The sequence below is a fragment of the Larus michahellis genome, chromosome 2, assembly GCF_964199755.1.
Source record: "Larus michahellis chromosome 2, bLarMic1.1, whole genome shotgun sequence".
Classification (NCBI taxonomy): Eukaryota; Metazoa; Chordata; class Aves; order Charadriiformes; family Laridae; genus Larus; species Larus michahellis.
This window is the reverse complement of record NC_133897.1, coordinates 97,093,329-97,106,011: the sequence shown is the minus strand read 5'-3', so window position 1 is coordinate 97,106,011 and position 12,683 is coordinate 97,093,329. Positions and strand designations below refer to the sequence as shown.

The 12,683-nt window shown below is 39.9% G+C and overlaps 1 protein-coding gene across 11 annotated transcripts in view; it reads right to left on the bottom strand.

The window, feature by feature from the left end:
- Positions 1–12,683, bottom strand: part of FHOD3 (formin homology 2 domain containing 3) — a 399,793-nt gene that overhangs the window by 78,260 nt on the left and 308,850 nt on the right. For 10 of the 11 annotated variants that reach the window (XM_074576320.1, XM_074576316.1, XM_074576317.1 and 7 more), the window contains 2 exons: positions 5,253–5,387; positions 1,818–1,868 (listed from right to left, as the gene is read on the bottom strand). In XM_074576320.1, coding sequence (XP_074432421.1) covers positions 1,818–1,868; positions 5,253–5,387 — 186 coding nt within the window. The remainder of the gene's footprint in view (positions 1–1,817; positions 1,869–5,252; positions 5,388–12,683) is intronic. The other variant, XM_074576327.1, reaches the window with a different exon arrangement.

The following is a 12,683-nucleotide window of genomic DNA, read 5'->3' as shown; positions in this document are numbered from 1 at the left end:
GTGTTTTTAACACAGCCTTTCGTACGTGCCCAGCATTATCACCTCCTAGTTTTCCAAACTGATATGGAGGAAATGTGGAATCCAGATTTTAACTAGGATTTTAGCACCTTGGATATAGTATTTTCTTATACTTCTTGCATTCTGTTAAAACAAGCCAACATTCAACTTGCCATAAGAAATGAAACTTCATTTGTACAAAGGTGTTTTTTTTTAAATAAAAAAAGTTACAGAAGGCCAACGTAACAGACTACTGATGTGAGACTTTGCTTGCAGAAACGTTCCCCAATATTTACATACTGTCAAAGCAAACATGTGTCTTTCCTCTTTATGAGGGAGAACTGATAGTTTAACATTTCAATTCAAAAGAGCCCTAAGGATAAAGACACATTCCTAACGACCAGTGAAATGGTCTCAGATTGCACAGCAGTGATGCCCTGCTGGTGAACACTTCCCCAGAAATACTCCAGATTACTTGGCGTGTTCCCTTACAACTTGAAAGTGCTGGAGAGCTCGCTTCTCATTTGTTTCAAATCTTGCTGACGACCACGCTTGCTGTAGAAGGTTTCACTCCGCTAATATCAGTGTATGATGCTTATGTGTTTAGACGCGTTCCATTTCAGAAAATGCTTTATACTATTTGTAATTGTTTTGGCTGGAAGGACAAAGGAAAGCCCATCCACTTTTTCTTACTCTTAGAGATGTCAAAATCATTTTTTAATATTAGCTATTTCAGCCACAACAGATCAGACTTCAGTCTGCAGGAGCAAACTGTCTTCTGTGTGATGATTTGGGGGGGGAGGGAAGAAAAAAAAAAGAAAAAAAGAAAAAAAAAAGAACAAAACAAACCCAAAACCAAAACGTAGCAACACAATGATTTCTGAGATGGCTGCTGTCATACTTTGATAATATAATTCCAATTCTTGACAATCCAAAAGTGTCTCCAGAGAATAACCTCTGGGGGATCATAAAAGCAGAACCAAAGCAATCTGGATGATTTTTCATCTACTATTTGCTCAGTAACATGCATACTTTCCAGGTAAAAACAAGATCTCCCTCCAGGGTGTAGTTACTAGTGGAGGTAGAGATGAAGCTACTGAAAGGCAAAGGTCTTTAATCAAGTATTCCTTGAAAAATGTGCTTTCATAAGCACATAGCTCTTAGCCTAGCCCAGAGTTTCTAAACTACTTAATTGAATTTAAGAAAGGAAAAAAAAAAACCCAAACCTCAGTCCCTTTCAATATGCTATTTAAATAAAACTAAAACAATGCTGCAATGACAAATACTGCTAAGCTTTGTAATTTACTTGCTGATGTTTAGAGAGATCAGCAAAGAAAACTTGGCCCTGAAAGATAAAAGTATGCTGGGAGTGGGTCAGAACCATTCCCATCAGCCTGCAACTGCAGTTTTGCAATACTTGTGACCCCAATTTCCTTTATCCTCAGTTGCCTTTTCTGACCCTCCAGAAAGCTTGGGACCCACTGGGTGAGAAAGACAGGCTTATTCAATTTGTAACTATACTAAATTTGGGCAAACTTCTGAGGCAAAAGGCGTAAGCTTATTTCCCACACAAATAGATAAAAGATAGATCATCAATCATTCTTATGCATTCCAGTCCCACTGCTCTTCATTTATTGCTGTGCTTACAGCTGGACTTCATTCTCCTCTTTAATAAAACAATCGCTTTCTTATAGAAGTCTTTTGGAATAAAAGTATTCTGTGCATGCAGAGTTAAAAATGTAAATACACGACAGCTCCACAGTAAAGACTATAGGAAGTGCAAACAACCAAAGGGAAGGATGGATGCATTATATACAAACCTCTCTTCTCTTGCTTGTCTTAGTTCTTCTCTTTTGTCTAAATAATCACGGCTAAAAAGAAAATTGTAGTAAATTGCAGAGGAAACCAGAAGAATAAGGTAAGTAACAGAAGTATAAGCACAGTAGGAGAAACCAAGAACAGCACAAACAAGCGGATCAGAGACAATGAAGGCTGTTGTCATCAAAAATTATCATTTTGTTTTTGTAAAGAAGGCTGAAAAGTATGTGTGTACACATATTCATGCATACACCACATGTATGTGTACACCAAATATGTAGTTTGGAAGGTCACTTCAAGTGATTATAAAAAAAAACCCAAAGTTAAGAACTTGAAGCACGTTTTGAAACCTGGTATCTGAAATTAGATACAATGAACTGGACTCATCCATAAGGGACAGGCACATTAGTGGCTATTAAACCATTCCTCATTTGCTCCATCTAGAAAGCTCCGAAACAGTGACTGTGGCACCTGTCAGGCTAGACCAAGGCAGGGAGCATACCACATTGTCCCTCTTTCTGATATACTTTTCCTCAGGATGTTTTAGTTGCCATGTTGGAAATGGGACAGTGGACTGGCATTACCGAGTAGGACAATTCTTTGTTCTTACAAGGTGCTTGCAGGATCATCGGCCAGGTAACAATCTTTCACTTCTTTATTTTTCACCCTGAGTTTTAGATACAAACCTCCCTCTATCTCAGCTGTCCCTCCCTCAGCTCCTCAAGTGACTCATGTACTTAGCTTTTGCCAAGTCAACTTTGCTGGATGCCTGGGCACTGTGATTTCAGGCGGGCCTGTCACTTCCACAAATGTGGATGTAAAAATTTAACTCGGAACACAGCAGAACACAGTGAATGTCCAGCCTGCTTCAACATCTCAGCAAGATAGCTCCTTATAATATATTTTTAATATTTTGTTGAATCTGGCGGAAAAAATCGATGAGACTTTCATCTTATCTGTTAGATTCTTCTACAGTGTAACCTGTGAATACCAGAAAGATTTTCAGAACTACTCCATTTATGAATAAAACACTTTTCCTGTTTATATTGTGTCATCAAATGAATTAATTATCATCTACTATACTAACAGCTATCAAACATCTGCTATCAAGTACTCCTCAAAAGTCCATTACCATGGAACACACTTTACTGTTTGAGGCTACGTCCATATCCTTTGAATCCCTGAACTGGTTATACTTTTGTCATATTTTCAGAGTATTTTTTGGAATTACAACAGCTATGGGAATAACACCAGGGGAAAAAAAATAAAATCTAGGAATTTTTCAATGGGTAAATTTTAACATTACTCTTTCCCCTCTGACAACTTTCACCCTTCCCTACAGCTGAAGAATAACCCTTGTATATTGTTCTATATTGCAATGAGCACGATAGCCCTTCTACTGAGAAAAATATTCATTATGTAAAGCATTCCTTCTGCTAGCAATAGCTTATGAAGCTTTTTAACACCTCTCCTAAAACCAAGCTGTTCACAACTGGTGATGCTCTCCTTTAAATTATCCTCAATTTGTCAATAATGGTGCCAGAACCTAGTGCAATGTTCTCGAGGCAGAGTTGGAAAGAATGAGATAACAAATGAGTCATGATGGTAAATCCAGTACTGCTCACGAGTTTAAAGGCTGTGAATTGCAAGTGCTATTTTTAATCAAAAATACATCTTCAGAGACTGGGTTTCTAGCCAGACTGATGATACGATAATGTAATCCCAAGAACTCTTACGAAACTGTCCATGACTGTTTGCTGTGGCTTTGTCCTCCTCCTGCCAGACTGTTTAATCAACTGTGGGATGCTGTCTGTCTGCAAAGTTTGGTGGCTTTGGAGACCCTCTACTCAAACATAAGTTATAACGTTTGCGTGACCAGGGAACTCAAATCTAGAAGATGAAAACACTGGGCATTGAAAAATGGTCGTCTTAAGCATGCAACACAATCATGACGCTTAGTTCACCAGTTTCTGACTCTGGAGTAATGGGATGAAGAAGTATATTTAAAAAAACCTTGTTTTCTGACTTTAAGGAAGCTCTTTTAGTGACAGAACGACTACTATAGCCAACCTCTAGTGAAATGTGCAGATCTGTTATTGAAACAGGTCAAGCTGCCAAAAGTCCTGGTGGCTTTTTTGGTCTGGGAGTTTCCATTCTGAAAGATCATGTTTGCTGTCCACGGCAGCCTGCTGCAGCCTGATGATACCACTTAGAGGGAGAGTTTTTGGAATAGGCTTGAAGACTGAGACCTGATTGTTTCTGTTTCAGGAGAACTTGGGCAGCTGTTGGCTGCCAAAGATCCTATTATGGTGCTCTTCCACCTTCCCTCCGCCTCTCATTTTCTTCTAAACTAGCTATCTTCTGGAGCCAGGAGAATATCTCCTTCAACCAACCAGCCAACCAACCACTACTAAGTGACTCCTCTTTCCAAACTCACTAGGACACAGACCATTTCCACTTCTTACTAAAGAGATGATTACAGTGAAAACAATCCTGCATACTAATAAACAAGCTCACATGAATCCCAGTGCCATCTTTTCCATAAATATCAACTGTAAGACTATGAAACCTTTATCCTACCATTCTTTAGGTTACAACATTATGTCTTCTGTCTACTAAAAATACGTTTACTTTTCACTCCTGTTTATGAGGACACAAATTGGTTTCTAGCATACACTCTTCAGACAGTAGGCAAACCACTTCAGGTACAGGCATCTTATCTATTCCAAGCCCACTGCAGTCTCCACTAATGCCTGTGCTGGGATTTCCAGGCATAGTTTTAAAAAGGGGAGAGGACTCGCCTCTTACTGTTCTCAGCCAGCACACCCTGGGATCCCACAGCACACCACATGATCTCAGATGTGAAAATGGAGAGTCCTATATCCAGCTGGGGTCTTTGTCTGGCCATGGTTCGAGCAATAGTTTTGATAATTATTTTCTGTCAGTTGCTGCTTCCAGGAGGAAGAAACACATGTTCAGCAAAGCAGGAAAAGGTGGAGTTTAAAAACACTACCATACATCCTGAGATCTCAAAACACTTTTACTTTGCAGAACATAAAAGCAAAAAGATGTCTCAGTGCTGTCCCTTCCTCCCTTCTTAGTATCTTCCTCCCACTGTTTCATCTTCAAACCCTATTCCTCACTAGAGATTATACTTTGAGAAGAAGTATATTAGCTAATAAAACCTGGCCTCTGCAGCTATACAGTCAGTATAACTGGCAAATACACAGCTGTCTTTAAAAAACCTGTTGATCTATTAAATGCCAAAATTCATCATGATGTGTTTCATAGATCAGTTCTTAAGATACTTACATCAAAAAAGGTATCTAAAGAGACAAACTATTCATCAATTCAGTTATTTTGCAACTGAATGTCTCAATGATTTACAGACCCATCACACATTAAAGCAAAAGACTGAAAGCAAATTTGGTTCCTACTTGAATTTGTTTCTTTCTTCGCGTTCTATCCTTTGCAACCTTTCTTCTCTTTCCTGACGTCGTCTTTCTCTTTCTGCTGCCAAGGACTCCTGGTGCTGCCGAAAAGATGATGTAAGGAGACCACCCAAAGCTGGCCTGCAGAGAAGGAAGATCAGATTTCTCAGTGTCACTTTTATTGATTATACTGGCAAAAAATGAGTAGCAATAATTCAGTAAGTAACATAATCCCAACCAACAGAATGACATGGCAATATTTACGTACGGATGCTTCAAAGCACTGGCCGAGTATCTTCTTGCTAAATTGATTTTAGATACTGTGATGAGCTTAAGAACAACAGATAGAGTAGGTTTCTTAAATTGCCAAATTTCTGAAGCACAAATACAGTATGTGGAAGAATTCTTCAGTCTACTTCAACTGCAATATTGTCTAAATATTTTTTTTACTGCGTAATCCTATTAACTGAAAAGCTGAATCCTATAATGGATTTTTGAAATTTTAAAGAAAAAAAAAAAGATGGAATATTTTTTCAGCATTTTCCAAACATGTTACACAATGAAGTTAAAAACAGATGTGTCACAAACACCTGAGAATCCTATATACAGAAAAACAGAAGTAAAAGAACATGTCAGACCTGCTCTTCAGAACTGGAATGCTCTCCTAAGTAGGGGCATATTTTTCCTTTCTACATTAACAAATTCATGATTTCTTCACTATGTGCTGCAAGAGCAAAATGAATCACGTATAGGAACACATGAGTGTGCTCAGGGACAGCACAGCTAGTTACAATAATCATTAAGTGACATGAAAGTTGTTATAAAAAATCAGAGGAAATGGGGCTGGAGGAGAACAGACTATCCATTTTCCCCTCCTAGCTCAGGGCAGCATTTAGTTTTCTCAAACCATTCTTGAAAACTGTTTGTTTGACCTGCCTTAAAAATCCTTAGTGATGCACCTACCATATCCATCTAGCTTAAGTTTTTTTTTTTTTTTACCATTTAGACCCATTTGTTTTTGTGTTGTCCACAGCGAACAAAAAAGAACAGTTTACTACCATGTGCTTTATGGCTAAACAAGAATTAGTCTCAAAGGGGACTTTCTCTGCAGTCCTCTGGCCATAACTGTGAATGTAAATGATTTTTTTTTTTGACATGAAACAGCTTCAAGTAGTAAATACACTTTAAAAAAAAGCTAGATTTATATTAACTTATAGTTTGGTTTTGACAGAGGGTTTTTTTGTGGTTTTTTTTTTTTTTGTGTGCAAGTACTACTTTGGCTAGGAGAGTGGCTCCACTCACGCATCTTTCCCTCAACGTGGTGGTATTGGTACCACCAACCTCTCACATGGCAGAGTGACCTCAGAGTAAACATGTCTTTCCTTCTGTCTCTTAGACAGGAAAAATCTGTATTGTACAGGGTAGCTTTATACAGACGTAAATGTATCCACACTGATTGAATTAGACTGATAAAATCAAAAGGACATAACTCATGTAGAGTGGTTTCTGTGCATTGTTGTAACATGAGTTTTGCAGTGAAAGGATTAATGAGAGAAATAGATACTGCCTTTTCTGAAAAGAAACTAAACCCTGTCTAAAGGAAGGTTCCCACTCCAGCAATGCAAACCTGAATAAATTTCCGTTATTTTTAAGAACTCAGACCCTTTCCCTTATGTATTTGCATGCCTATGGCTTTAGTCTACCAGCACCAGTTCACCAGTGAAAATTGGTGCAGGAGAAGACAAAAACATGAATGCAAACCTGTCGTCCCCAAGTGTCTATGTCTGTGTGAGCAGGAATGCCACAAAACATAGCCATTTCAGCCCCACTGGCAGCAGGGCAGTATGAATATAATTTCAATAATTCCAATAAATTGAATTTCAATATGTCAGATCCCACCCGCATAAACATTACATAAGATGGTATAAAACTTGATATTCTGTAAGCCTCCCTGCTGGCTCTCCTCCAGAGCTACAGTATCAATGCTGGATCACACTCAAAACCATAAAAATCTCTAATATGCCTCAGCACTAAGAAAAGGGGGAAAAAAAAATCCCCAAACCCTGACAGTCAAGTACATGTGGTGAATTTTCCCTTGAACATATTTTAAATTTATTTTAACCTATGACCTTTCAGTGCATGTTGCAAGAAAAAGCTCTCAGCAGAAACAGTGGCACCACTGTGCTACGATTCAAGAGCTAGAGCTCCATCCCTGTGGTAGCATGAAAAACCACAGCAATAAGGTTGGATATATCATCAGAAATTGTTCTAGGAAGGGGCAAACCGGACAGTGCCTCCATGTGAAAACATCGGGAAACAAACTGGAAGAGATGCAAAAAGAGTCTGTGCTCGTATTTGTTCCATGTATTTCGCTTGCTATCCCACCCCGTCTCATCCCACCCAGCTGCCCTGAAGTATGCAAACTCCATTTGGAGTCAAAGGAAGTTATGACTTAATAAAACCCGAAGGAAAATTAAGTCGAAGGATGGGGTGATGCTCTGAGACCAAAAGAGGGATTGTAGGTCTGCACAATATCTAGCAGGTTGGAAACCTTCAGCTCTAAGCTTGTTGGGGCTCCACAGTGAATACACGTTCTTATCCAAGGGATTAAGGGGGAATCATACGCTGATGTGCAGCTCAGTCCTGCAGACGGGATTCTAACCTGACCCTGGTAGTAAAATGTCTCCACGCGCCAAAACACCTTGTTTGGAGGTTTGATCTAGCACAGTTTAGCTAGCATCGCTCACTGGCTAAAATTTGCTGAGGTACGAACAGCAACTTCACAGCCTAAACAAAAGATCCACAACCATATAGCCAGAAAAAAAGCCAACGTTTAAGAAACTGAAAATTAATATCCATGTTTGCCACCTCTTGGAAACTAATCTAATCAATAATAACTAGCCCAAACTTGTTATTTCCCACTGGCTATTTTATGAGTCCATACTTCAGCTGAGTTGCAAGCTACAGTATGACATGCACACACACACCTGATTCAATGCATTTGTCCCAACCACAGTCAGTTCTGGACTGCCATATTGCATACTGCAGTTTATTGCAGGAAATGGTCAAAACCAACAGTCAAAGTTGCAATAAGATTCTTCCAAAACAGGTTATAATTAAACAGATGGGAATGTGTCCAGCTGACTCCTTGTGCGGCACTGACTTCTTAAAAGACAAATAGTCAGGTTTTGGGTTTTCAGTCACATTTAGAAAAGAAAAGGCAAAGAAACAGCACCGATATTGCTGAGGTAGTGCTTGCTTAGTGGTTAGATCCTGCATTGTCCAGCCACCTGACTGGAGACATCTCCCCTCCACGAAGACCACACCTCACACCAAATGCTGAGACCATTTATTTGCCTTATGGAACCTCCTAAACTCACAGCTTCGCTGACACTGTCAAACACTGTAACTCAACTGGCGTTCGGGTGCATCAATCCTCTTTTTTAATGTGAACCGCAACTGTAAATGAGCAGATTTCAGTGTCTAGTAAACTCTACCCTTCATTTTCCACATGTGCATAAACTACACCTGTAGGAAACAGGTGTTACTTTCAGGGTGTACAAAACCTGTACAAGAGCCAGAAGGAAAGGCAAGCGGCAAGAGGCATTCCTCAAATATTCTAAACCATTTGAAAAGTCATATGTCTATGCTTGGTTTGTAAAATCTGGGGTTTTGTCTCTGTATCCCCCTGGCAATAAGGCTTCCCCTTGCGCCGAACTCAGACTTGAATTGCAAATGGCAGCGGGACCTGCCAAACCAGCCGGTGGGATGGCTTGGGCTGAGCCTTCGGGTAATTTTCGTGTATTGATGCCATTTAAGGGGTGGCAATACCTTCAGGCCTCAGGAATATTTCAGTCTTACTGCCATAGGCTGCATTTTAAAAATGGGTAAGCAAGGAAAAGGCTAAAAACATATCTGGCATTGAATCAAAGGTGGTAAGAGATTTTTACGGAAAAGAGTATGTGAATACTCAATGAAAGCATAATAGAGCGATCACTCACAAAACGGGGTTATAGCTAATATATGCCAGCAATTTAATGTTGGTGTCATATGTTACCAACTGGTAATATCAACCATTTGTTCAATTCTACAAATACAATCCAGAAAGATGCTTACTCTGACTACTATTTTTAGTCTTGTAGAGAACACAAGGCTATTAAGAACTGGTTAATACAAAAATATTAAGAAAAGCTTTATTCCGCCTGCTGCTAAAACCTGCAAAAGCTAAACAAGCTATGTTATTACACTCATTCCAGAAAGAAAACACGCAGCAAGAATACATCTAAGTCTGGGAATCTGTGAATATAACTCCACACCACATTAGGACCTGGGGACAAAGAGGTCGTCAGTTACTTATCTTGTTGAAAAAAGATAGGAAAGAGCAAAGAACAGGGGAAAAAAAGAAGGAAAAAGAAAGCAAGAAAAATATACACAGGGCAGAGGATACACAGCCAAAACATTGATTGTAGGCCAAAACTCTTCTGAATACAAATTCAGCTAACCTGACCTACTGCATTTAAACTAGCAGTGAATTAGTAAACATTATTAAAACCACAAGCTCAGGGAGACACAAGATATCTCACACTTTTTTGCAAGTATTGGCAGTTTTCTGACAATACTCCATCACAGACTATATACTGTAAAAGGGAAATATGTGATGTGAATTACTCTAATCTTGTTGAAAATTGAAGAAAATATTTCTGTCTTACTCTAAGCCACTTTGTTACAGCAAAATTGCAATCATTAATTTCAAATGTTCTTCATTCACGTTAACTCTGAAATACACTTCTTTTGTGGCTGCATTTTCTTCTGTTAGTTGAATTTAAAAAATTGCTAAATGGAAATGGATATCTATAACAAGAATACAAAATACAAATGTATATTTTTAGGAGCTAAAAAAAATAATTAACAGATGACTTATGAGAGGAAATCCCTTTAGGTCATAAGGTTAATATTCAGGATTTTCTTTAATATAACGTGGGTCAGAATCATTAATAACCTTAATAAGGAAGCAATAATTACCCATTTTTCCAAAGTGCTCCTGCCCCAGCAGTCATGGGGATTCTACAGAGAGGGAACAACAGTCAGCAGCTCCTACTCAGGCCTTAAGTAACTCTAAATGTCTCTTGGCTTTAACAAAATAAATCTGCTTTCCAGCTTAGAAAGAAACAAAAGAGGAGGAAAAGCTGCCAAGAGCCATATTGCTTTTCACAGTTAAAGAAACTCTCCGAGTGTTATGTCTCCCTACATGACAAGGCAAATTCAAAAGCATGTTGATATAAGATTTTGCAAACAGACTAAACATTACTTGAGGAATCTTTACAAAACTCCTCTCAAAAATAAACACAAAATTGAGAGATAAAAACTACTGACTAATGCTTCCTCTGAGAAGGAAATTTGAGAATGACCAAGAGAAGAACTGATTAACGTTAGACTTCTAACTGGCCTGAGGGGCTACGTAAAATAAAGCTAGAGCAGGGCAGAGCTGCGCAGAGCCAGGGCAATGCATAGGGACCTTCTACATTACATGGTCCTCTCGCAGCCTAAGGTTTATGGGTTTTACGTTGTGTTTCTGTCTCTCTCCAACCTGCAGCTTCTTGGCCTCACGTGAGTCACAAATTGCCTGGAAGGGGCTTGCAAAGCCCAGCCCCGTCCCCACAGACCCTGGCTGAGGTACGTGTCTCCCCTGAGCATCAGCATGGCGCGCTGCGTGTTCAGCCTGAAACTGGAACCCGGCCCACGCTTTCTGCTTAAACATATGCCCTACGATGAAGCCTACAAAGCTGCAATCAAGAATACTGCTTACACAGTAGTTCGACAAGCAGCTAAGCCAGTGTAAGCCACTGCTGCTTCCCAAATTGTAAATCATCAAGTAATTCCTAAGGTCATTTTTCCTAGTAAAATCTCAGAAATATAGTTGAGGCTTTTGCCCTGGGCTGCTATTATCAACGACCAAGTTATCCCTTCCTCATTATGTTATTCAGAGTCAAAGATGTACTTGGCATTTACCGCAAGAAAAAATAGCCATGGTCTCTGGTCTGAGCGCCCAGAAGTACATATTAAGGCACGCAGAAGATGGTAGAAGCAGAAAGAACAGAAAGCCAAGGAAAGAGGAGTTGTTCTTGGGAGAGCAGCAGCTTTGTAGGCTGTCTGGTGGGTTTTGTTGCATAGGTTTCTTTTTTTTCTTTAGTGCTAAACAGCTGGAGTAAGGTAACTCCAGAGTGCAGATTAGTGATAGATGGCTAATAAAAAAAAAAGAAAAAATAAATGTGAACCTGCCAAGAAACTTCATCCAGCAGCACCTACCTGGTGTTGTCAATTATAGGGACCTTTAATTTTAGTAGAAAGTCTACCTGAAAAGCTGTTAAGCATTCTCAAGCAGTTTATTTTGTTTTGTTTTATTTTGCTTTTAAGAGACACAAATTTGAAAAAAGCACCAGATTGCCAGAAAAATCATTTTCGGGCACCTGGAGAGGCAGTGAAACTCAAAAGAAGAGTATTTGAAGACTTTTTCTGCATTTCATGTTTATGCTTCAGGTATGGTGTTTAAAGCGTCTTTATAAAATCAGCAGAGAAAAAATCACCTATAATGTAGTCATGCTGATCTCAGTGTCTATGTGCATCTGTTGTAGAAATAAATGCTTGAGCTACATTACCTTTAACAGACATATAAGAACATGGAGATGAACACTCAACATTTAAGGCCCTGTGTATTGGGTTTGCGTGGCAAGGTTTTGGTAGCGGGGTGGCTTCTGTGAGAAGCTGCTAGAAGCCTCCCCCATGTCTGACAGAGCCAATTCCAGCTGTCTCCAAGACAGACCCACCACTGGCCAAGGCCAAGCCCATCAGGGACAGTGGTAGTGCCTCTGGGATAACATATTTAAGATGGGGAAAAAACCTGTGCAACTGCAGCAGGAGAGAGTGGGAATATGTGAGAGAAACAACTCTGCAGACACCAAAGTCAGTGAAGAAGGAGGGGAAGAGGTGCTCCAGGCGCCAGAGCAGAGATTCCTCTGCAGCCCAGGGTGAAGCCCATGGTGAGGCACGCTGTCTCCTGCAGCCCATGGAGGTTAATGGTGGAGGAGATATCCACCTGCAGCCCATGGAGGACCCCACACCGGAGCCTGCCAGGGTTAACCCCCACACCCTGCATCACGGGAGCCCAAGGTAATGTACTGCTGTAGATCATAAAGCAAGTAAGACGGAAAACATTAAGGGATGTGAAACACATTTCATCTTTCCTAAGTTCATTTTCTAAGAGTCTGGAAAAGTTGGAGAGTGCATCAAACAGGAATAATTTGCAAACACCATAGCAGGCCCTTACCAAGCTTGGAGATTTGGAACAACTTCAGAGGGACCAGCCAGAGGTGGAGACTAAGTTCACACTGACTGGCCAAGATGATCCAGAAGCGAAGGTTTGCAAGCTGAACTTTCTGG